General features: G+C 28.9%; 3 protein-coding genes across 3 annotated transcripts in view; 1 reads left to right on the top strand and 2 right to left on the bottom strand.

Moving 5' to 3' along the window:
* LOC114126224 (hydroxymethylglutaryl-CoA lyase, mitochondrial) overlaps window positions 1-15,551 on the bottom strand; it is a 61,246-nt gene extending 45,695 nt beyond the window's left edge. Inside the window, exon 1 of the mRNA XM_027990119.2 lies at window positions 15,541-15,551. The gene's annotated coding sequence lies outside the window, so the exon portion shown is untranslated. The remainder of the gene's footprint in view (window positions 1-15,540) is intronic.
* Window positions 313-7,170, top strand: LOC114126232 (F-box/LRR-repeat protein 4). Its single transcript, XM_027990128.2, has 12 exons — window positions 313-826; window positions 2,621-2,714; window positions 2,775-2,988; window positions 3,059-3,278; window positions 3,344-3,454; window positions 3,548-3,673; window positions 3,739-3,863; window positions 3,930-4,039; window positions 4,100-4,261; window positions 4,340-4,505; window positions 4,578-4,929; window positions 6,782-7,170. The coding sequence occupies exons 1-11, from the start codon at window positions 548-550 to the stop codon at window positions 4,918-4,920; spliced, it is 1,950 nt and encodes a 649-aa protein (XP_027845929.2). The 5' UTR covers window positions 313-547; the 3' UTR covers window positions 4,921-4,929; window positions 6,782-7,170.
* On the bottom strand, window positions 5,619-27,418 carry LOC114126229 (protein white). Its single transcript, XM_050198261.1, has 13 exons — window positions 27,082-27,418; window positions 16,327-16,501; window positions 15,573-15,811; window positions 13,841-13,912; window positions 13,652-13,750; window positions 13,170-13,408; window positions 10,749-10,932; window positions 9,546-9,707; window positions 9,349-9,480; window positions 8,074-8,302; window positions 7,202-7,307; window positions 6,776-6,947; window positions 5,619-6,588 (listed from the first exon to the last, which is right to left on the bottom strand). The coding sequence occupies exons 1-13, from the start codon at window positions 27,178-27,180 to the stop codon at window positions 6,493-6,495; spliced, it is 2,004 nt and encodes a 667-aa protein (XP_050054218.1). The 5' UTR covers window positions 27,181-27,418; the 3' UTR covers window positions 5,619-6,492.
* Between the last annotated feature and the right edge of the window lie 26 nt (window positions 27,419-27,444).

The raw sequence follows: 27,444 nt of genomic DNA, 5'->3' as shown, positions 1-27,444 counted from the left end.
TTACGCCTATCACGTTTGAATTTTGAAATCACATTCTGACAAGACGTCGGCGACATCATCGTTTAATAACCACGTTGTTATCGTAATGTAATAAATTATAGCAAAATCAAATAGAGGTTTTTGCTGAAGATAAATAACGAATAGTGCGCGTAGCGCGACCGTAGTACGATTTCCCGGGCGTTCGAGTATTCAAAACGGGTAAACTGGTTGGCACAAAATCGATACTTACATTTTTATTGTTTCGTCACTGTTGGTAGCGTTGGTTCGCATTATCAAACCGATTCCGAACAATGATCTCTGCGGTCAAAGGACGTGTGATACTGTGATAAAGTGTAAATACGACAAAAACAACGAAATAGTAAATACTTAATTATTATAATTTATCGCCCTTAAGTGTAATTTATTTACTACAGTCATTCCGAACCCCGCAACTATAAATCTCACCTGCCAAAAGCCCAAGTTCACAATGTACGGTTATCGGAATTAGTGTGTTCGATGGAATTCAAAGGTGCGTGTTTCATCGGGATTTGTGCCGACGAAATTGGTCATGAACGACGAACAAGTTGGCTTTAACTTGGATGATCTGAGAAAGCTTTGCAAGTCGTACATTGACTACACGCGTACATACATGGATCGCAAGCAAGTCAGGAGAATCAACAAGCAGCGTTCTACATTGGACAATTTCGTGTTCCAGTTCTCGTCGGAAGTGGTGGACTTTAGCTCTCAATATGGCAGCGACATTAGCATATCATACACGGCCAGCAATGTCACTGGCAGACCGAGCAAGTTTCCAAACTACGGAGACTTTCCACAGTCTTATGTTATGGTGAGTTTTTGGTAATCTAATGTTTTTGTGAGCTTATCATTCACTACACTGATCGATTGTATCACTCCCATGACCTACAAGCCTATAAGTTACTTACAAGACAAATTTCTTTACAACCAAATTGTTTTATGCAGTCCATCATATTAAATGTTTGTTTATTGAAACTTTTTAAAACTTGTTGTAGTTTATTTTGGTAGTTTAAACTTTCACTAGGCTATAATAGATTATTTTACTTTCTTTAAAAAAATTAAAAATTGTAATTAATATACTCTTGTGTGTTTATTATTCTTCACATTTTATCATAAATACATATTATATTATATAGTAGTCATAAGAAAAAGCAGTAGGAAAAATAAGCCACGGAAAAAAATTAAAATTAAATTGTAAACAAACAATTGGTCATAAAATTAAAGCGTTAAATTATTTTCTTAACACTCACCAACCTTAAACTTGTTCTTGTTTATCCTATGTGTTATAATATGACATGTTCCAATTTTATGTATTTTTGATTTTTTAATATTTGTGTAAATCGAGGTGTAAATAGTCACTAGACATTTGAGTATGGTTGCTTTATTACATCCCCATATAATTCAACTTTTACTTGTATATCTTAGAACATACATATAACTCTCAAAACATAATTAATTATTAATTTTATTAGAATTGATTATTTCTATTGTTACTATTATCAAAGACACTTAAAAATAAGACAAATCCTAACTCTAGAGATAGATGTGAGACTGAAAGAAGTTTATTAACAATTTTATCTTAACCCATAAAAAGTTTTAAAGGAATTTTTTTCTTTAAAATGTCAACATGTCATAAATTTAACGAATAACATGGTAGGTACTAGAGATCAGTACGGGCGTCGTTTTTTTTTCGGCTCTGTCCGTATTTTATTATTTTTTTGAAGTCCAAACCAACCATGCTCGTTTGTAAATAAAAATATACATCAACTTAATTTCCTTTCAGTAATGACATAGTAGACAAAATCATTTTATAAAGACAATAAATATATTACAAAGAAAAATATATTAAATTTTATTAAATTAAATGTATTTTTAAACCTGTCAATTTATGTATAACTATTAATAAATAATAAGTTTTGACCGACTCAGCCCAATCAATAATATTATGGTCCCACTTATAACTAACCCGTTATATTTAAATTATGGCTTGGGCTAGATACGGGCTGGGTCGGGCTGGCCTGGCTCGTGCAGATCTCTAGACTAGGTACTTATACACTATAAACTACATATTATCTTCAAATCAATTGATTTATATCTTACACATATTAATGTACACTATGTATACTATATACTTTACTTTACAGTGTGGTTCTTTTTTAAATGTACGAGTTGCAGTATTAACTGACATATTGTATTAAGTTATATTATACATATTCTACAAACCTTGTTTAATTTTTTTTTCTATGTTTTCAATTATTAATTGTCTCACCACAAAAGTTTCTGAAGTTAAAAATAAGTTGAAAGTTGAATGAAATTTTTAATAAAAATAAAATTGTAAAATGTTTTCATTACTAAAGAATATTATTGCTATTGTTATATAATTGACAACACTTAATATTATTAATTTTTTTTTTTAAATAAATAAATCTGTTTTTTGAAAACATTCATAGGATGATTATAAAAGTATTACTAAGTATGTTATTATGTTTTAATAATTTTCAACCCTTCAATTTCTTGAAATTCAATTATTCAAAAGATTATTATTTTCATTAACACTTTCATTTTTACTAACAATCTTATTTATTTTATATTTTTAATTACTTAGAGGAGTTATGGGCCATGGAGAGATCTTGCACCATCTCGAAAATGTCCAATCATGCCACAAAATGCCGGAAGAATAAGAAGCGAAGATTATATAAGTAAGATCAAGTAAAAATAAAATAAATTAAACATAACCATTTTTATTATGTGTATTACAGTATTATCATTTGAAATACCTGTTGTTCCACTGGTTATCTCCATATTTGAAACGTTTACTCCCGGGTCTGTAGTACGAATATCGGGCAAAGTTGTTGACCTTCCTGATACAATGGCATGGAGATTATTATGGGAAGGGTTGCCCCAAAACTGTAATGGCTTGAGACATTCTCGATTGTTTGCTCCAAAATTAAATTACATAAAGGAATTAGTCAAGTAAGACAAAATACTACTTAACAATGAACTTTTTTGATTGATGATACCAATGTTATTCAATTTTTTACAGAGAAATATGCATAGAATTTAATCATTCTCAATTGGATTACTACACTGAGTTAGATGCTGTATCTATGGGTGGTATTTTGAAATATCCAGAAAGTGGTGAACTAGACATTATTTCTATACCTATGGTTACTCATACATCCTTAGGATATGTTTATGATAATAATGAAGAACAGGACCAGGAGATATTGTCGGATATTAGAGTGCCATCAATGGCTTCAAATGTAAGTAATTTTCAATATTTTTGTTTTTTCTGATATCTTAATTATTTTGATATTTTTATTTCTAGATACCTATGTCAACTAGTCTAGATCCATTTTTAAAACTTATCAAGAATATAGAAGAACTTGAAAATGAGTGGCGTAAGGAACCCGATGTTGATTACACATTGCGATTACCGGTACACTTTTTTTATTCAATTATATTAAATTATTACTATTCAATTATTATATCTAATCATTATCTCGACATTTTATTTATTATGTAATTATAGAATGAATCATTGATGCAAATATTTTCATACTTGGATTTAAAATCATTGCGACTTTGTATGAGGGTGTGCAAGCGCTTTAATAACATTTGTACTGATGGGTATTTCTATAGAGAATTAAATTTAAAAGTGAGTACAAGTGTTAAAAATAACATATTTAAAGAAGAAAAAAATTATTACAGTATATTTTTTAGCCGTATTGGTGTTCATTTTCCTATTCAATGCTCATTTCATTAGAGCCATATTGTAACCAAATGACAAAGTTGGATTTATCCTGGTGTGGTATTACAAAAGGAATACTGAGTACAGCATTCAACTTGTACGTCGTTTATGCTAAATTGTACAATGATAACTATTTGTTTTAAATTATTTATTCAATGTTTAGATTTATAAAGAAATGTGGCACTAATTTAACTCACTTACGACTAGACTGTTGTGGATTCGTCAATGATACCACATTGATTGCAATCAATTTATTTTGCAAATATATTAAAGGTAAAGCTATTTTAATTGTAATATTTTATTGAAATATATATGCAATTTATGGTAATTTAGAATTGAGTTTGAGAAGTTGCACTTCCATCGATTTTGAGCTGATATGTCCTCCACAAAAATTCCCAGAAATGGAACGTATAGATTTTTATCGAACAAATATCACTACAGACTGTTTACATTTTTATATAACCTGTATGCCTAAGTTGAAGCACATAAATTTAGGTAAATAGTAACTCTTATATAGTTTTATTCCATTGTGATGATTGTACTCATATTTTTGTTTGTTATATCAATCGAAAGGTTCGTGTAAGCGAATCGATTGTATGGATCATATTGCATATACGTTGTCATCATCAAACAAGCAACTAGTGTCTGTAGACTTTTGGAAAAGTTATACACTGTCTCAAACTGGATTGCGCTTTTTAACTGCTCTTAAACAACTCGAAGAAATTGATCTCGGATGGTGGTTAGTATATATTTAAAAAAAAACATATTACTACAAATATTGACTCAATTAATATTATTTTTATGTTTTCAGCTTAGGTTTAAGTATTCCAGGTGATAGTCTTTTAGACTTGGTCAAATCTTGTCCTAAATTGAAAAAAATTATTGTTGTGTCATTACGTGGTGTTTCTGACCGTGATCTACTAGCGTTTGCTGATTACTGCCCTTTGCTGGAACAAATCGATTTGGTTGGCCTCAGAGCAATTACAGTTGACGCCTGCTCCAAGTTCCTACAGAAATGTAAAAACCTTAAGTTAATGGATGTTAACTTTTGTGAAAACATCAAAGAAGGAGATGTACAAGTTTGGCGATTAAAATATCCCAATGTATGCATCCAATTTACTACTTCTGATCATTCAAATGTATATCATTACTAGATCATCATAGTAAGTTATATTTTCATTTTTTTCTATTTGTTTTTTAATTCCTTGAATAAATTGTATTTGTATGTAATCAACAACTGTAAGTTCCCCAAAATACAGTTTTGTGGAACATTAAAAAAATACGTTTAATAATCGATGTTAAGAAATATTATGAACTAAAATTTGAAATGTTAAATGCTTTTAAAATCCAATTGTTCCATTAATAGAGTAAAATTTATATGTATAATAAATATTAATAGTGAGAATAATCATTGATTGTGCAATCATTTTTAAATATACTATGAAAAAATAATATAGAAAAAAGTTTAATTGATATTATGTTCGAACTCCAAGTTATATTATTATTTGTTTGTTAATATTTTTAAATTTTAAAAGACTTAAGTGAAATAAATATGATTGACTAATATTATAAATACAGTTTTAGTTTTTTCATAATTACTTATTTCTTTGATGTTTTATTTGTGATTTTCATTAATTGGATACTTTATAAATAGGTTATAACACTAATAGTTATCATTATGTTTAATTAAAATGCTTCATGATTTGAGTAAGTTCAATTGGGTACTTTGTTTGATCTATTATATAACCAATACATATTATTTACCTTACCGTTAACTGTAGTTCAGAAAACGTTTATAAATATATAATTTTATAATTTATAATAAAGCAAAAATATAAATAACCATAGAAAATGTGCTCAACAACATTTAATAAATTTAACAAATACACGTTAGTTATAAATTTTGTATAATAATTCAACAATGTGCAATCAATAATTTAATCGTTTTTGTATTATATACTGTAATTATAATAGTAGTAATAATAATAGTAATAATAATAATAATAATAATAATAATAAAAATAATAAAAAAAAAAAAAAATCATCAAACAAACATAAAATGTATACTCTTAAAATAATTATGACTACTATTAAAAAAGTCAGATTGAATACCATATACAACTGACTTTATTTCAGTACACCAAATACTAGTAACGTATTTGAGGTTTAATTTCAAATGGGAGGGAACTTTAATATACAAAATTATAGGTAAATGAGTAATATATATTTAGGTTTATTAGCATGTTTGTGTAGTTGTGTGTATTTATCTAATTAGAAAAGCATGAGATTTTGAGTGGAATGGACAGTCACAGGCATTTATTCTGGCTTTGGTACTCAGGCACTTTGATACTTAAATATAAATAATAAAATGTAAAAAATTAGGTTACCTAAGTACCAATTTATAAGCTATAGAATAGAAGTTTCAGAGATTAGAATGTCTGTAACTGATGAATGCACGATAATGACATGGCATTTAACTAAATGTAGTTATTTGTTTAAATTAAAATTATATTATTTTTCTTTTTAAAATATTTTGTAGAATAATATAATATATACAACCCTAAGTGATCTTATCCTGTATAAATATATTAACGTAATTAGATTTCCTTATTATCTGGTTTACTAATTCCAAGTAGTGTATCGGCCTTGCCAGTTTTTTTACAAACATGTGTGTTGTGGCAGTGATGAATTTCCAGAATCGTTGAATAAATATTATCACGTTTGTGTTACTTCCTCGTTCTAGCCAGGAGTGATAAGAACGCCATGAAACGAAAGGCGATGACTAATAAAAATAATGAAATTATATCCATGGTGATGTTCGACTAGGGAAAAAACGAAACAAATATAGATTAGTTACATTTAAAACACGGTACATAATTAAATAGGGTCTCAGCTAAAGATCTCTATAGTGACAATAATAATTATTCACTATCATCTGACAACCGCCATCGTTATGTTAGCTAAATAATTCATAACCAACAATAATTAACAACGTTGTTGTCTGTTTACCTCTAGAAAACTGTTCGACTCCAAGACGGCGTGACCGGAACGGGGACACGTCGTGTTCGCTCTGTTGCACTGGATGTAGTCGATGTCTGCCCACTGGTTGATTTGCAGCCCTTCGTTGGCATACTTGAACCACGAGAAGAGGCTCAGCCACCGGAAATAGTACGGAATCGATCTTGAAAACAAATAATTATAATATATTATTATACTTAGCGTTAACTATTATTTTATTATATTATATATATATTATATATCATACGAATGCTGTCATAATATTATATATTATCATATTTATTCGATACAAACGCGTTGTACAGAATAATTATTTATTTATATCTACTTATTATATTATTATTGTAATACACGATTTTGCATTATATACGTGCGTGATATAGAAATGTACCATGTTTTTTGTACACCGCAACTTACCCGACGTTCAAGAAGTAACCACCAAACAGCAGGAAAGGTATGACGATCGTAGGCCCCACAGAAAGTGCCACTGATATGGAACCACTGGCGCACGATACTAAGTAACCTGAAAAAAAAAACAAACGAATCTTGTATTAGAACAGGCGAGTGTTATTGCGTGATTTAATTTTAAGAGCTCCGGAGTCTGCTATTTACTTGTGGGTGTAATTCCAAATTCGGGCAATTTTATAGTTACGATACGTCGAGGCCATATAAAAAAAAATCGGATAAATAACTGTCGAAACCCTCATTACAGGCAAAATGAACAGTGAATTATTGTAATTAAACCCTCGCAGAGAATAGAGTAATTAGATTTTAATAATTTTTTTTTTTAGAGTGTAGAAAACTTTTCTTCAGGTGGAGTTAGAGTTTTAGTTTTGAATTAACTATAATTAATAATGCCAGAAAAACATGTGGTTATTTCGACTTTTATTAGAAATTCTGAAAAATCATGTTTTATTTAAATCAAAGTTCTTTGCCGACCCGTTTAAAGTTCTATAATAATTATATATCTTGTTACTGAACAAATAAAAAACGTAACATCGCAGATTAAGTTATTTAGTGTTTACAGCTGGTATGTGGTAGTTCTTTTAAAAAATTGTAAATATTTATAAAATATTGTTGGTTTGCACCATCAGACGCTAATTTCGTAATACTATTATTGTTCAAAAACCTAAATTATGACAAACCTATACTCGAGTGTGATTAAAATTGCCCGTTTAAAACCCCTTAAAATAAAAGCGGTCGTATGATGACGTTAGTCAGTATTGAAACCAATTGAACGGTTAGGAGATGTTGTAGTACCCACGTAGGTATTCGGGCGATTGACTTACCGAACGAGACGGCCACCAGACTGACGAGCGTTATGAAAAGGATAGCCGTGAGGAAGTGTATGAACTTTGGATTTAGACCCACAATGTAGTACATGATTGACGTGAACAGTATGGGTATGACCAAGAATATCGGTACCTCGGCCAGGGTTTTGCTCAGGAAATACACGTCCGTCCGGTACATGCCGTTGTGGTGTTCGCGCATAAACACCGGAAGTTCGGAACAGAATACCTGCGGTAGTAAAAATAATAATTTAATAATTTAGTATATTAGTATATAGCAGCAGCATTGTTTGTCGTCTCTTGTGTAATATATTTATTTCATGTCTTATGCATCGCCGCCGCCCGGCAGTTGGTGCAAGTTTTGTGCTTTGCGCTTTTCAATGATTTATTTGAATAATATACAGAAAGGCTCTTCCCTGTACCTTTATTATAAACTAAACTTTGTACTTGACCGTTAACGCAATGGTGCAAATACCTTATTAAATAATTATAATAATACAATTACGTAGCTACGTTATATTATCATTATGATTTGTGGCTACAAAACCATTAGCAAATCGTAATCGATATCAGTATATTTATTAATGTTTAATTAGTATTATTGATTGATGAACATAGTAGTATGATTAAAAAATGTATATATTTATTTGTAAGTAGTAAAACTGTGAACATTTTTTAGAGTTACCGTCTCGAGTATGCTATTACCTAACTATATATTACCTAATATAAAAATGATAATTGTAATCAAACAAGTTCCAAAAGTAAAGCGTTATCAGATTACTTATAAATTTAATAATATTCAACATAAAATAAGTATAAAAAATTACATAAATAATTAACACGAGTAACGCGATTGATAATGTTCGAAACTAGCAATTACGATTTTTATTTTTATATAATATAATACTCGAGGCTGTTAACTCAAACATTTTTTTTTAAATTTTATTGTTAAAAAGTATGTTAGCAATGAGTGTTTGTATTTAATTTTATTTATAACTAAAAAATATACCAACAAATAATTGTATAAACTGTGGATTTAGTAAACATTTCAGTCTAGAACTTTTTGGCATTTTTACTGAATTAAGAAGTCTTTGTCGACAAAGAAAACGACAAATTAAAAAATGTTCTCTTTAATTTTTTTTTTTTTTTTGAAGAGTCTTGTCACTCAACTTGGGAGGTTATAACCTTTCTAAATGCGCATTACCTCCTAATTGCACTACTGCCTTACTTCCTACCGGATCACGGGGATCACTCATACCGATATATTATACTCACGTTAATGACGGCCAACACGTTCTGGAACGTCATGTTAGATATACACATGAACAGCGCTCCGTTGATGTTCATCACGCCGTCTTGGTCCAGATGCTGGTTGTAGAAGATGAAACTTATCAGAGCGGCGACCAACTGAAACGATAAGGACGGTTATGGGTTAGATCGGGTCGGTTACCGCCGTGTTTTTATCGGTTTACCATCGTTTGGATGAGCCTAATTTTGGTGAGGGCCGGTTCCTTTTTGATACTGAGCCACGACCGCCAGAATACTGCCGAAAACTGTTCCGTCCACGTTGCTTTGTACGGCGACGAGACGTTCTCTAGACCTAGACCGTTCGAGCCCCAACAGTCCACCGAGCTCTAGAAAAAGCGGAAATCCGATGTTTATTATAGTTTATTCGAGTATGAACGATGAGCGAGATAACCGTAAAATATATAAGAAACAAAAATTGAAAAATATGCATTGCGGCGGATAGAGGTGTTACCCACTAATACAAATGTACCTAATGATTTATATGAAACTCGTTTACACAGAGTTGCACAGGAATTCCACATTAATTTTTAGTGAGAATCCTCCATGAAAGATCAACGATAAATCATTTCAACACTGATCCCATACCAAATTGGTAATTGATTACTCATAGTGAGGCACTGTAGTCGGTTGGTTCTATAATATACTCATAGTTAAAGACCGGATTTTGCATAAAATGCATGTTACTATATCATATATATGCAGTCAATGAGTGTCCACAAATCATTACTTAATTGATTAAATATCAAAATTTTATAGTGTATATTTTTCCATATTCTGACTTCAGTGCATGTTCTACATATTTTTGCATATTTTAATAAAAAAACCCGTACAAATATACACCTAATGATCCAAACAAGAAAAAAAAACAGAATAATATAGGTACGTTTATATAATATTAATATCAAATATTTTACGTCTCAAAGAATATTCGGACGCTAAAAATAGGTTAGGTAATTAGGTTATCGTTTTTCCAATTAACATACTATATTAAATTTTCCGTAATTTTTTCTTATTTTTATCAGTACCTATATGACCAATGTATCTACTATTTAATTTCAATAAAATATTTTTTACAACGTATCAATGATTAAAAATTAAATTACAATTTAAAAACTTAGGCATTTTTATATATACATTTTAATTTTTGTTTATGAAAATTTTAATAAAATAAATAATCAATTATCACTTCAAAATTAAAATCAAGTATAAAATGTAATAAAAATTGAAATTTTATTTTACATGTTTTCCATATTTTTCTTGCTTTTTTTAAAATGTTAAATGCATATAAATCCGGCCTTTACTCTTAAGTCATAAATCATAATACATTGTAAACTTGTTCAGTCGAGTATGTACGTGTGCACACTTACTTTACTGGCGGCGAACAACTGTTTTTGGTGTTCAATCATGTCACTCTTGTAGGTCGAGCTCTCGTAAGCCTCGCATACAGTGTCGATGGTTTCATACGAGCAAATTTCTTGGGACGGTACGATGGCCAACAGTTGAATGAAAAAGTCCGCAGGGTTGTGATTCTTCGGGCAGCTGACGCCAAGCCTGTATGGAATCGAAAATGGCATTTAATATTTTGCTTACAAAGGCTGGTAAGCGAATGACAATGAAAACAATCAAAACTTGAGTTAGTCAAGTCAACATACTAACGTAAAACTAATGTTATAAACTCATAATTTAATCGTCAGTACATTCGGGTCTTTAAGTCGAGGGAAAATAATACATTAATAAGTCCTGTTACTACACTCAATTAAAATATATAATTTTAAATATTTTAATCCGTAACGCTTTGTTTGATACTTTATTTGTATTTTATGTTCAACATAAGTTATTAATTATTATAAACCACTGGTTCCTATTATTAAAATTTGGGATTTGATTTTCTAGTTATTTAAATCTTTTTTTACTAATCACATGATAATTGTGTTTTTTTTCGATATTAATTAGTATAAGTGTATAGTGATTATAGTAACAAATTATATTTTAATCCATCCTAATCGCAACGGTACATAAAAAATTAATTTTAAGCTAACTATAGCATAATAGGTATTATTAAGTCCGTCATACCTTAATATTATTCTTATATTTACACACCTACCACCCGCCCACTTAAATTGTTTCGTGGATTAAAATACAATTGAATCGGATGGAAATAGTTCAGCACCGCTCTTGGCGGTATATGACGTGTAGTGTGTATGTAATTAAGTTTTTCATAAGCTTTACATAAAATAATAACATTAATACATAATTTTAGTTTTTTTTTTTTTAATATAGATAAAGTATTAAAGCTCTTTCAAAAACTTGAAAATGTAATACAGATTCTATTTGAAGGAAAACTTATTTAAAACTTAGTGTTGAATTTTTTAACCTTATAAATACAAACATTTTTACGAATTTTCAACTACAGAACTACTTGTAAATTTTCTCGATTTTGACATATTTTGTAAAAATTTGAACTTTAAAAGCGTATAAAAAGAATTGTAATTAACGGTTTTTGATTTTTTTTTTTTTTAACTACAATAAGAACGATTTATGAGAAACCTTGTACCTACTAAATTTTAAAGTTTTTTTGGGCACTAAATTTATCGACACTCCAAAAGAAAAAAAAATATTCAGAAAAACCAAAAATTTCAGTTGTCTATAAATCTCGAAAAAAGTCAAAATATTTTGAACATTTAACCTTGTATAGTTAACTTTTTCGATAAGTTATGCTGTACACATACACAAAAAAAACACACATCATTGTAAAATCAATACATTCTCATCACTTCGTTCAAAATCTAAAATATTACTCGAGATGTAACTTTTGTAAGAAAGAATTATACAAAATAATTACAAATACCTATGAATTTCAGTAATTTATTGTGAATAATATTTAAATTGGTTTGTGGTGTTTGTTTTTTCCCAGATCTAAAAATATTTGAAAGTTTTAATTGAATTCACTGAAGAGTACAAAATGTTTAGATATTGAAAGTGTACGCAACTTTTAGTAGGTAGCTAATAATAATGTGCCAGGATAAAAATATATTTTGGGAGTCACTGTTAATATAATTACGTTTTTTACTTATTATGTAATCATAATTGTTTTATCAAGAAACGCTGATGAATTATTTGTTGGCTTAATTAATTTGAAATTATATAATAATATACATGTAAATGTTATAATGTGATCAGAGTACGAAATCAATTTTATTATTTAATGGCAAAAGCAAAGTTTTTAGGTACACTGGTTAATTAAAAAATTAACCAACTATAATTAAGTTTAGAGGTTTAAATAAGTTATCATTTCAACTACCGTTTAGTAGTTTAACCTTGGATTTTTTTCATATGATTTTGGTGATTAATTGAAGTGACGGAAACAATTAATACACCGAGTGAAATACCTTCGGGCTTATCGCTTATAATATTATAATATACATATTACACAGTTCAATATATCATCGAAAGATGAGGGAGACCAATATGATGATAGTGAGTGCAGTAATTACACATTAATTTAGGTAGTGATTTACTTCGTCAGGAATTATATAATACAATTATTTATCTTATCTATTGTTGGGGAAGAGGGTATTTGGACCAAAGAGTCTATCTACAGTTCAACAGAGTATCTTAGAGGTCCTTTTGATAAGGCTCGATGTTTGAAAGTCACGATCATGGAAAGGCGGCTAAACATATTAAGCGTTAGTGACTATATTCACTATTTAAAATTTTTTTTATAATTATTCTGAATATTAGACCCATCATGTGTTACTGCGTTGGACATTATAAGAGACGGGTATTACGTTTTGAAAAATTCGATGGCATCGTTGGTACTGCCCAGGAAAGCTGTCCGGCCGCTGGCCAGTAATAGTATTTTGTCGAACATGGAGTACACTTCGGACGACGGCTGGTGAATGGTGCAAATTATTGTTTTGCCCTTGGACGCCATCGACTTGAGCACGCTGACTACATTTTGTGCCATATACGAGTCCAGTCCCGAAGTCGGTTCGTCGCAGAACATCAACGGAGGGTCTGTTAACACCTGTGGAAAGTATTCAAAAAACAAACGTTATGTAAAAAATGTTATATCGTTGAGTCATATAATATCAATATATTTACAAATTTAAAATTATAAATAAAACATCGTGTTCACAGAAGAAGAGTATACAAAATATCATCGTATAACAGTCATACAATTTATGACTTTATTGAATTTATTTATTATTTTGATAAAGTTCAGAACACAAGTACACGTGTATGTATTGATAATTAATCGATGTCTTACCTCGGAAGCAAACGACAAACGTTTCATTTCTCCACCGGATAAACCTTTTATTCTGCCGGTCACACCGATGATAGTATTTTGACATTTAGTCAATGACAACTGAAACGGGGAGAAATATTAAGCATAATTTTATTATTACATGAGTGTAACCACATTATATACAAGCATAATAATTATTGTATAACTCACCTCTTGAATGACATCCTCGACTCGAGCCATTCGTTTTTCGTACGGTATGTGTCGGTCCATTCGCACCATCGCCTGTGATAACAATAAAAATTTAGCGTAAGACACAGTGCGCTGAAGGGCTAAACTTCAGATTCTCGTGTAAGTAAATCATGTGGAGAGTATTTATGCGTTTTTTTAATATTTTATAGGTATTTCATTATAATAAAACTATTTTATGTATAATGTTGTATTATAAAGTCATCGAAATAAAACATATTATATTCGTATAAATAAAATAACTAAATTTTTGCTGTATAATTTAGCGTATATTAGCTCAAATAAATCGTACGATATTGATAAGTTACGAAGGGTTTTAAAATTTCTATTGACGAATATATTATAATCACTCATCTCATATTATTTTGTTATTATTATTACATGTTCATGGTTCGTAATGTTTATTTGTTGTGCGGTTAATGATTGCGAGCCAATTATTGGGAGGCCGAGATCAGTTTTGTTCAAAAGAGAATTAGGAATTTTCGTAGAAATGTGTAGCCTAACTCAACAAAATCTGCAGCAACCAGGAATAAACGTTGGTTAGTTGCGGTCGCTGACCTCCACCTAGCCGTCATGGTTACGTCGAGGATTAAATAAACCGGACCGGTAAGACCACCACGTGGAAATGTTTGACTAGGCACTATCGTAAGTAATGATATATTACACATTAACAGGTCGTCCCTACGCTTAATATATTATACGTAGTATATAATGTGTGAAAGAGTCTACCTTACTAAGTACCTACTATAACTATATTGTAGTTACTATAATTATGATTATATGCATAAGCGCATGTACACGGGTGCTCAGGTACCCGTTGAAATTATTATGGGATGCTGGGCTTCAATTAGAACAGTGGGTACTCAAAACGTGTATTTATATCCAAGTTTTAACTATTTTAGCGAACAACTATTGAAATAAAATTCAAAAAAGGCAAAATTTAAGGATGTTAAATTGTAACTCCTAAAAAGGAAATTCCATGCATTTTTTAAATTTTAACGGAACATTGTATTGATCAGGGGCTAAGCCCCAAATTGTGCATTTATACTTATGATACTAAGACACCCATTAAGTTTTTTAAAGCCTGGTGCCTATGGTTATATGTCCTTGCGGATACGATTTGAACCGGATTCACTGCTACGTCGTGTCATCGTTTATCGTGTGGTGTTCCTTTTATTATGTTTTTATTGGCCGTTTGAACTAATGGTTTTCACTATTCACGATCTACCAGAAAATTTTCAGTTGAGTTTAACACTACGACACCACAGGACATAACACTACAGACGATGTTGCTATAGACCCGGTTATATAAAAAAAACCATTTTATCGATTTGGTATCTGCCAAATCGTTAGTTCAATATTATTTATTTTATTATTGTTATTAACATAAATAAAATGACATTGTATACATCATATTATATAATCGTGAGTTTTGAAGTTATTATTTTATATTTCAGCGCTGAGGATCTGCATCTTTATACAACAGCAAATACCTAACCATTTTGGTAATAAGTTATTACCGAAGTTATAACTGATAACTAGATATACTCTCTGATTATACTTATAAATACAACGCTTGTCCTAACCGTGTATATAATATTATATGTGTGGACACTACACTGCTACAGGAACGAGCCTTTCTTGCACAATACTTCTGATTGTCGTACTTAAAACACATATTCCTAGTTTTTCTCACCTGGAATATTAAGTGCTCTCGGACAGTGAGCGTGCCAATAAACAGGTCGTGTTGTTGGACGTACGCAGAAACGGCCGTCAACAATTTACTGTTGACCGGTACGCCGTTGATGGACCTAACTCCAGACTCCATCACGTTGCGATCGCTCCTAAATGTCAGCGAGTTCAACAAGGTCGTTTTGCCGGCGCCACTGGATCCCATCAGAGCCAATAGTTCACCTGGTTTCGCCGAACCACTCACTGCAACCGTACATAGATATTATATAATAATTCATAAATAAATAAATAATAAAGATGATAACAATAATAATAATAATATGGACTTGTCGGTCGCAGAATCTATATTATAATAACGATAATGAGACGTCTATTCCATCGAATCACACCGTTTTTATGTATAATATTATAAACGCTCAACTAGAAAGTTCCCATGATAATATTATGTAGATATCGGCCGGCCATAAAACCGGGGTCGTTAAATCCTTGTGGTGGGTGCAGTGAAGAAGAATATTATAATCAGTTATTACGCGTAAGTATTGGCCCGCCGGGTATCTCGCACGTTTAACACGACGTAAAACACGAAATAGAAACATCATAAAACATTAATACTGACCGTTTACTGTTTCGTTATAATATTAAAATAAATCATAAAAACACGTATACAGCGAAATCGCAAAAAAAAATAAATGTTTAGCATTTACCCGACGCCAATTATAATATTTTGGTAAATATTTTGCGCATATCTTATAACTCACCGTTGTTTAATAATTGTTTGTTTTCAGTCTTGTTTTTTAGACTCCCTGAACAGCACGACGTAAGTGTATCGTAAACATTTTGGCTTTTGCCGTTTTTCGTGTACACGTTCATGTTTGTCCACGTATACGTGATGCTGTGGTTAGCTTGTTTGGCACCCGTTCCGTTGGAATGTTCCTGAAAAACATAATATTATAGGTAATAATTTATTTGTATTTTTTCCGCGTGTAAAATTAATCTCTGCTTAAACTTTAAAGTAGTTCAAATATTTCAGCCTAATATGGCTGTTGTACTAGTTAGTAGTTGTGGACACAATTTTACAGGTTATTATTTTTTGAAATAACAGTATCAGGAAACACGTGTCTTGAGTTAGACTCGTGTTAATTAAATCCGGACATGTATATGTCTACCAATTTGCTTGAGTTATTATACGGAGTGCATTCCGCTTATAGTTTTGTTTACGTAAAAATGAATGCTGTACAAAATTCAGAACGATCAATAGCCAATAATTATGTTGCACATTTTTCAGAGCGGTAAAATCGTATAAGAAAAAATTCAATTTCATCAGGCTGTCAAGAAATTTTTCGTAACAAAAACATAAATTTCTAAAACATTTGCGTACCTAATTAATAGAATTACTGTAAAGTATTACGATTTCATTTTTACAAGACAGGAATAATTTTAACCCAATCAAATGCATTTATCATCTCTGTACAATTTGAATATCCGAATTGGTATATGTATTCCATGCATTTTGAATGTCGCTTATTTTCATGTCCGTCATTAGGAACTTTAGTCCGTGATACAAAAAATATTTAGTAGTTAGTACCGTTTCTCGATAAAAACAGAATTTGTGTAAATTTAGAATTAGGTACCTATATTTAAATTCAATTACAAACGTACAACTTAGACTTTGGTCTATAATTATTAAATCATTAATATATTGTCCACAATTCTCATATATAATATCTATGTATTGGCATTCGGAGATGGGAAAATTCTTTGGACCATATTATTAAGGAAGTGATACACCAAAAATAATTATAATATTTTATTAAGTTACTTTCAGATTTGAATGTGTTGTGATGTGATAAAGATGTACAACATCCACGTCATGCATTTATGAAAACTGTTAAGTATTAATAATTATAATTAATACATATAAATAGTACGTATGAGGTTATGACGTAACACCGTTGAGCGATCACTGAAAATAATTACCGTAACGATACTGTTAAATTAACTCGGTGATTTATGCCTTTAGAAAGATATTTATTATCAAGTTCAGATTAATGTTTATATTTCGAAACTTATATTATATTATTATGATTGTCGATTGAATATGTAATGTATATTTTATAAATCTTAAAACGTTCGTTTGTAAGATCTATTATCATAAATCTATTGAAATATTTCCACCAAATATTGTCCAGCAATTAAGCTGGATTTAAAATATTGTCTTTTGTGATAAACTAATATAAATAAAATAGGGAAATTGAGTTCTACCAATTATTCATACAACTAATTGCAGCAGTAGTGTAATTCACTCGACCTACATACCATTACGTAGGTACCTACTGTATTAAATTTTAATAAATAATTATAATACAATAGTTATCAATCTTGAATATTTAACATATAAAATCTATAAGAATCCTAACATAATAAGCAATTTTTTTTTTGTCTAATTTTGACATAGGTCAATTTTTGCTTGATAAAGGTTAGGTTAATATTGGTTTGGATGCTGTTTGTGTCGTAAATCGTAATATTAAACTATCATCTATTTAATATAATATTGGACATTTATCTGAAACATTAAACAGTGATAACCGTTAATAAAAAAGTCCGAAGGAGAAAATGATCCTACTAGCCCCCCTCCCACAGAAACCCATGCACAATGCACATAGTATATAAAATAAGTATGTATGTATTTTTAGTAGTGTGTTTGATTTTTATATTTATGTATATATATATATATTGTTATAAGTTACAACATTGAACATATTGGAAGAAATTACTAAAGAAAACTTAATTCATATATATAAAATATGCTTGAATTTTTAATGGGATACAGTAAATAGGTAATACAAAAACAGTTTTTTTTAAATTTTAATATTTAAATTTATTGCCTCCACTATAACTATTCAAATTTAAATATTTAAAAATAAACTCTTATACATCGGTGCTCTACAGTAATAAATAATTATTATTAAGAGAGAAAAATTTTTATTGCCCTCAGATTAAGGTTATTAATCATTACTTAAAAAAGTTAAAACGTTTATCTATTATATTATATTGAAAAACTTTGTGAAATATTTTTTACTGTGTTTGAAATATTTAAATAATAAAATATTGTTTTGCAGACTATCTACGTTGACATATTGTGGGTATTTGTTTTAGAAAGCATAACATCTAACATTGAGATATAACACTTAACATAATATTAAATTAAAAATAAAGTCTGTTAGAACAATTCTTACACAACACACGCACATCTAAAACAACTAAAACTGGTTTGAAGAAGAATTTATTTCCAGTTCTAACTACTCATACATATTACATACAATATTATAATATTATATGTTACAACCTTCGAGTATACAATTTTCGTAGTTAAGTACTGAAAAACGTCCAATCATTTTTATAATAGCTAGATTTAAGTTAAAAATATAGTTGTTCGTCAACTGTCAGTCACGCTCGTGTAAAAACTTATAACACCACTAATATAGCTTGATATCTATTATTTTATCATATCATTAGAAGTACCTATTTATTTCTTATTTTTTCAATTCACGTGCATTTAATTCTAATAATTAACAGTTATCAAAGTTATATTTCATTGATCTGTACACCTCTTTAACAGACTATTATTTGGTTCCATAAATACATATATATATAATTTTTTTATTATTGTATTGTCTATATATTATAGCTGTTTACTTGGAAAATATTATACTTTTTTCAAATATTTGTTTAAAATTTAAAAATGCGTTTTAAACGCTAAACGTTATTATATATTACCTATAGTCTTTTCATAGAAATATCTATATAAGTACATGTGTTCCTTAATTCCACGTGGTATCCATACGTAATAATTGAATGAACCAGATTTTAATATTGATTAAAAATAAAATAATATGTTTCAAAGATAAGAATATATTTTATAATTTTAATTACTAATTATTATTATACAGCGCGCTTCACGAAGAATTACTCGTTTTTACATACTTTTATATAATTATGTGTGTTATAATTATAGATTATAGTCTATAGATACTTCTTATTTCTTAGTTTTATTATGAATGTAGAGGTAAACGCCCATTAATTTGGATCAACACTTAAGACTAGTATAATAATATTCGTGCTTACATAGTTGCACATATTTTCCTTATTCGAGGTAAATGTTCAAAACGTCCTTGTATCTAGTCTTCAATCAGCAATATTCAACATGTTCGAATAAAAATTTCAAAAAGTTAAAAGATCCAAATATTAAAAATATTAAATCATGTATAAAAACTAAAAAAGTTAATGATTATAAAAATAAATATTTAGTGAACAATTTTAAGGTATTTATGGTTATTTGGTTTTAATCAAAAGAAAATAATTCTTGTATCTGTTATATAATATTATAGGGTAAACTAGATAATATAGGCTGTTTTTTTGGAAAGATATTAACCATTCTGGTATGTGTGTACGAATTCTTGCAGTTGGTTGTGCAATATAATAGCTGGTCTTTTTACACGTGGTTTTTCTACAGATGTGCGGCTATTGTAAACATTAATAATTATTATAGGATTAATAGTTAAGGAATTCTAGGTTTTTTTTAATATATAGTTAATTATACGGTTGAGTTTGGAAATCTTGTTTGGGCTATTGATTTTTAAAGAAATAATTATCTAGCTTTTCAATGGTTTTTCTTCTACTATTCAGATTCAGATTCAGAATACAATTTTATTTCGTAAAAATGTAATTCAACAATCAAAATGACTAATAAAACAGTTCATAATATCGCTGCTATGATAATAGTGATAGTACAATGTACATATGTATATTAGGTACATAATGACTTATTGTTTTGTTTTATTAAAGGATTGAAATTTATATGGTCATATGGAAGCGATAAAATTAGGCGAAACGATAAAAATGAGTAGTAAAATTAAATATTAAATTAAATGTTAACAATACATTAATTTATAATATATAACACTTAGTAATATTTTGGTTTATATTTGTATGCTTTTTAGAGTCTTAAGTTCCTAGCATATAGTGGCTGGAAATCGTCAAAGATTGGAAAGTTATGTCAACGAATTTAAAGTGAAAATAATAATTCGGATGTTTTCAATGTTTTAATTACATCAAAGCATTTGTTTTTATGAAACTTAAAAATATTCGAACAAAATAATAATATTATGTAATATTATACATAAGTATATTTAATATCCACATAATACTTAGTAAATTTTATATGAACGTTACAGAATTTATTCGATAGGTAGTTAAATTTAGTTACATGTAAAGTTTAAACAATAAACATATTCATGGTTCTTAAAAATGGCTTTTATGACGTGTTATAATCGGTAGTATTATAAATTTACAATGTAACCAATACATAGGATCAATTATTAGGCAAATTGTTATCTATATAATATATTATTATATAATTGATTTTATATATATTATAAAAGATAACGTGTGTAATGTTTATGGTTATTATTTATAGTCTCAAAAAAACTACTTGTCTGATTTCGTCGATTTTAGAGATTGTTCTTACTATACATTCCAGGAATGTTTAAGAGTAATTTGAACCTCATCCGATCTATGGCTTTAAACAAATTATAAGTATTTTTGTTTATTACATGGCATATAAACTATAAATTTTTTACCTAGTGGAGCCAGTGGAACTTTTTATATACAGTCCGTGTTTTTATGATAATAATAAAATAATACTATAATATACGTACTATGTATAGACAATATAAACGTACATCACATAATGTATATGTGAAGTTTATAGTGGCAGACGTCGGTTAAATAGAGTACGGAAAAAAAGTTTCGATTAGAAAATATTATTTATTGATTTATAGTTAAGACGGCCAGACGACAACCAGAAGAAATATTACTTCATAAATGAATATTGTTTTTTTTTTCTTGCGATATTGTTTTCCGGCTATAGAGCAACGTATTCAAATGTGTTCCGTGTTATCAAAGGTGTCAACAGTTTACCAAATGATTTTAATAGTTATCTTTTAATTAAATGGTGTGCGTCATATAATGAGCTATGATAACTATACGGATTTCTTAGAAATAATAGCTTCCGTTCATTACCAGACTTGTTGTTTTCACAAGGAAAAACCACATTTTCAACCATTTAAGCAGTTTAAGCGAAATCACGTCGATAGATTATGAATTATATATAATTGTATTTAAGCAATAGTCTACAATGCTAAGCAAATCAAAATCAACATTGGTCAGGAATTTAATTTTTAGTTGTTTATCAAACAAGTTCATGTTCAATAACCCAAGAAAGATCCAACGGGTTTTTTTTTATCGAATAGAAAATGCTATTAACATATAAATGTGTAATATGCTGCTGTCGAGCAGTTCATATGAAAAAACCGAATAATGCGGTCGATCTTCTCTTGATAATTGTTGTAAAGAACAAAATGGAGATGATTTTGTATCATTATATTTACTGAACACTGCTTATAATACATTGTCTGAAAAATATTTTAGATTCTCTTTTATACAGCTCATAATTTTGATAAATTTTGTCGTAACTTCAGAGCTTATAATGAAAATTCCACCAGTTTATTTTCGGTGTTTTAAAATGTATATATAAAAGAAATATTTATGAAGGCATTTGTATTAGTTGTCAAAATTTTTGGCTTAGAAAAAAATTACAAATAAAAAAAATAATCGAAAATTTCTTAATATTTGTCTTAATATTTAAAAAAAAATAAACTGTATCAATAGAACATAATGTGGAGTATTTAAATTTTAAATTTTCCACTTTTAATATTTTTAAATTACAATAAAGTGATTTTATTGTAGGTGATAATAACCATTTTTTATATAATTTGATTTTTTTTTTAACTTTGTAGTTGCTATTATGACAGATTATATACATGTTACTAAATATTTATAAAAAAAATGTCGACAATTTTAGAAAGAACCAAATATTTTTAAAAATATAACACATAATATTGAAAAAGTGAATATTATTATTTATTGAATGTTTTAATTATTTTGGGTAATTAATTTTTGAATAACAACAAAATATCAAAATCGATGTCAATAATTGGTGTTCTGTATATATTCACGTTTTTAAACGATCAAAGAAAAAAAACATCGAGCATTTTTACTTCTGACTCCTAAAGTAATAACTATACATCCAATTTTCCATATAACGTTTTTGAGTGAACGCCGTTGTTATTTGAGAAAATAAGTTACAACAATTTACTCACCGTATTTTTCGATCGATAAATAAACATATGAAATTACGTGATCGTGGAAACCATACCAAGTATTATTGGCCCTTCCCTTGTAAACCAATACACGCTGTATCGCAATACTATAATGGTTTGGTCGAACGATCGCCACCACAAAGGGGAAATGTTCGTTAAGATATTCCTCATTTTAAAGTATCAATTATCATCGAATCAGAAATGTCAAATGATGGGAATTCATAACTCGCTCACCTTCGTATTGGATTACCATGCACGCATTTTCTTTAATCAATTGGCATATACCTATCATTATCATATATTCTACGATTGAAGAGTGAAATCTTGAATGAATATACCAATATAATATGTACTAGTTAATTATTATGTGAATATGTAATTTAAAAATTATCATTTATCTAACGTATTTCTTTCAACCAAATATGCACAATTCAAACTGTTCAAAGTTCATTGCACTTTACCTTAATAAGGTGCATCTGATATTGATAATATTGGAAAACATCAAATACTTCAAGAAAATTCAAAATCGTTTATTTTTAAATTATGATTACTGACATCGGTAGGTTTGAAATTTATAACAACAGGAAAGTCACTCTGCTGTAAAATAGGTGTAAAATAATTCTTCTCATTATATTATATTTCTTTCAAAAAAAAAAAAATTGTGCACGATGTTTCGTGTATGAAATGTTAAGGTTTTTATAAGAATAACTTGAAGATTGAATAAAATATTCAAAGTTGAGTTGATTTTATTAATTTTCAACAACAAAACAATTTGCAAGTTTGTTATGATTTTAATGAATCTTGCCAAAATTCGAAATTTAAATACTATGAAAAAGTACATACAATATTTTTAATTGGGCAACAATAACTACTATGAAAATCGTTGTTTAAGATCAAGTTTTAAAAATAGTTTGTAACTTTGTCAAGAAAATAAAAGAATAAATATTTAATAAAATAAAGTCTATACAGATATTTATATTATTTATTTTTTATTTATATTTTATATTTATTTTTGATTTACTTACAACAAAAAGACTAAATCAGTTTCTTCAAAAATCGAGTTTGTGTTCTAATGTTTTTGTAATTTTATTTTTAAGAAATACTAGACTTCTTACTTTTGATTCTCCTCCAAAAACAATCATGAGCTAAATTTTTAAACAGAAACCTCCTTTAAAGTTAAAGATTAGAATATGTTTTTCACTATAAAAAGAGTCTTTGTTCACAAAAAAACCCACATTGTATAATAAATAGGTAGGTAGGTACTACGTGCATCGTTTCGAGTAGAATCTAATATAATACAATATTAATTCTGTGAATGTACAAAATTCGTTTCGTAACAGCAAGAATCGACAACTGATCAGATTTATTTATGTACTTTGAATTAAAATGTTATTTTATACTTGCATATAAAAGTACTTTCATTTGTTTATGTTTATATTATGATTGATGATAAATCAAAGATTTGATTACCCATATAGGCTATTGCAGTAGGTACCTATTGAGTTAACAGCGAACTTATCTGTTTACTTGTGAAAACTGAAAAATGTGTTAATTATATTATAAATAAATACGCATTATAATATACGCATTCATGAACTAAAAACGAGAAAAAAAAATGAATCATACAAAATGATCATATCATTCTATAGGTTACTACACAATATTATACGTATATCATAACTTATAATTATATTATTATATTATAGACATGTAAGGTACATGCCGTGATACGCACAATTAATATATATTATTTATTTGATCATTTATTAGTACTAAGTCGATAAAAGTAAGTAGATTTATATTATTTTGATCGATTAGAATTACGTACATAACGGGTAGTCAGAAGTAGGTATATTGCTCAACAAGATAACACATATGTAAATTAGTCGTTTGGAATTTTTATTTCAAGAACATAATATGCACCTCTAAGCACCTTACGTTGTGCAACTGGGTAATAGCTACAATTGTATGAGATTTCCAAAGAAATGATTGATTTTGATTATTAACCTTTAGGCGAAACTAGTAATTATAATAATAATATTATATAATATTACTTATATTACATTTATAGAGGTTTAAGAATAATTTTTCAACTATGAATAAGCAACATAAATAAAACAAAAACATAATTTTTATCATCAAACAATATTGTATTGTTCAACGCTATTACGGTTCCAAAGGTTTCAAATCGACTATTAAATCATTATATTATATTAATTGAAAAATCAGTTGAAGTTTAAAAAAAACTAATTTTTAATTGTCTTGGACATTTTTGTTAGTTAAGTAACGATGTAGGTATTAAGCTACTTATCCGGCGTGCGGCGATAGAGTCAACATAATATGTTTTATTATGTGAAAAAAATTAAAGGAATCTCAACAAGTGCAGTTTTAAACTTTTAACTGACATTTGCTTGAAACGAATATCGAATGCAATTTACTCGTATATTTACTACAAAATTTACAATAATAATAATCGCTATACTATTATCTTTCTTCGAATCGAATAATAGCAAAATACCTATGTATCATGCCTGGTCTCAGTGTTTTACAATTTAGTGGTACTTATACTGATTACTGATTATGGATTCTCAATTTCGCTAATCTAAGCATATAGTTTCAATAAGTTCAAATTTTGAGTTATAGGTTTTTGATCAGCGAAATATTTTTTTCTGATGTAATTATAACGTACTATGTACATCTATGGAGGTAAATGGTAATGTAATTTACGTGCTTGTCCATTTGAATTAAATAAAAACTGACTGTTTTAATGATTTACTCACTGATATAAAAATGGTAATATACTAAAATTAATCATCAGTTATCAGCCATGACTCTTTCCTATATTTGACCCTATAATTAGATTCTTCTGTAATGAAGTTATTGGCAAAGATAACCCCATCTGTTTTCTCAACTAAATGATTAGGTAGCTACTTAGGTAAAACTTAAAACACTGTATTTTATAGACCGTGAACAAAATGATTATAAATAGGTCATTTAAATTCGATTCGAAAGAATATAATATTTTACTATCTAAATTTAAATAAAAAATATACAATTCCTATGTTTTAAAGACTGACATATAGAATGTTTAGGATTTTTTTTTAAATTTTATAAATGAAGTATGTATGGTAAATCTGAGTATTTATTTAAATTTTAATAATAAATATAATTAGTTTTTTTTTAATATTAATAATTGTATGAAGATTTTCATGACTATTTTTAAAAAAATCGACTAATCGATCATATGATAATATTGTACTACATAAACAAAATGAAAAAGGATAATATTATATTTGTTTATGAATCAGGGTTAGGTCCATATTCGGACATAGTCGGCGGACTAAACGTCGTGTTGTTCCACTGACGCTGTAGGGAAAACTTGAATAAGAGAGACATTTGAGTATAGACTAAATAGAGACTTATTACTCATGTATACGTTGCGTAGAGATTCTCTTTCTTTATTCATTCTATACATTTTAAAGTTTCTTCCTGCAGGAATTTACATATTGAGCTACTTTTCTCGTTAAATATAATAATTATATACCTATTATACCTAATGTCATATAATGGTCTATAACGTCTTCTAATACTCGTAAGTAATCGCTTACAAGTAAAGTGATCTTCAATAAGTATTGTTAATTTTTTTCACTTAAATTAAACAAAAATACTAGTATAGAGATATAGTGCAGTGTAGGTTTATAGTGATGTGTAATGAAGTGTAAGCAATCGGTGAAAATAAGTTACAAGTATTACACCAATTTACGTAAAAATTTGATTTTTTCCAGCAACAAAAAATATTGTACTGAAAACGTCTAATGCAAAGTATAAAACTATAAACACGTGTTTGCCAGTACTGAAAGCATTCTCCAACCTGTACACTATAGGTACATTCGATTTTTGAACTTTCAACTGAAATATTATATATATTTTATCACATACTTTATGATACACGTGTATAGCATAATGTGCATATTATACGATTTAAAGAGATTGCAACTTTTTAGATCTCCAAAACGGTGTCGTAAGTAAAATAATAAAATTACCGACATTTTCGACGAGACTTTGTGTGTTATATATATCTAATAGATTGAGATAAAGTTGTAGAGTAACATCGCTGTCGAATTACTGAATCGAAAGCGTCTACTAAGAATCTAGATATTATTGATCGTACGCCCGTTTAGTAGGCGATTTTGTGTTTTTAGGAGATAATAATTTATACATAATATATATACAAATATATACATGATTAAAGAAGATCGTATTTTAAATATCGTGAAGTTTGCAGGTACTCACCAGACTCCGGTAACGGTTGATATTATTTTCTCTTTCGGGCCGGGAATTGTCGCCGTTGCTGTTGGGCAACAACGGTTGCTTCTCGTTTTGGGGGCCCATGGCGAAGACGGACGGACGGAAAGCGCACGCCAATTTGGGATTTATAACTCGGTGAAAACTTTAACGTATGCGCGTACAGCAACTGTGCTCGTCGAGCGTCTTGCAGGTCCGTCGCGTTCACCACATTCCGAGTGATATCAACATGTGTAATAATAATAATAATAACAGTATAATAAGAGACACAAGGTATGTGAGTGATCACCGATCGTTCATCGTCAACTGATCTCGGTGCGGGAACTGACCGTCAGTCAGGCACCCACCGTC

Source organism: Aphis gossypii, chromosome 1 (assembly GCF_020184175.1).
Source record: "Aphis gossypii isolate Hap1 chromosome 1, ASM2018417v2, whole genome shotgun sequence".
In the NCBI taxonomy this organism is placed as follows: Eukaryota; Metazoa; Arthropoda; class Insecta; order Hemiptera; family Aphididae; genus Aphis; species Aphis gossypii.
This window is presented reverse-complemented; position numbering and strand designations above follow the sequence as displayed.

Excerpts from the sequence above, each read along its gene's own strand:
- LOC114126232 (XM_027990128.2), top strand. The coding sequence starts at position 548 with ATGAACGACGAACAAGTTGGCTTTAACTTGGATGATCTGAGAAAGCTT. Across the intron at positions 2,989-3,058 it reads TACATAAAGGAATTAGTCAA|AGAAATATGCATAGAATTTA; the intron begins GTAAGACAAAAT and ends AATTTTTTACAG. Across the intron at positions 4,040-4,099 it reads ATTTTGCAAATATATTAAAG|AATTGAGTTTGAGAAGTTGC; the intron begins GTAAAGCTATTT and ends ATGGTAATTTAG.
- LOC114126229 (XM_050198261.1), bottom strand. The coding sequence starts at position 27,180 with ATGGGCCCCCAAAACGAGAAGCAACCGTTGTTGCCCAACAGCAACGGC. Across the intron at positions 16,502-27,081 it reads TCAACCGTTACCGGAGTCTG|GAACATTCCAACGGAACGGG; the intron begins GTGAGTACCTGC and ends TATGTTTTTCAG. Across the intron at positions 13,751-13,840 it reads TCGAGGATGTCATTCAAGAG|TTGTCATTGACTAAATGTCA; the intron begins GTGAGTTATACA and ends TCCCCGTTTCAG.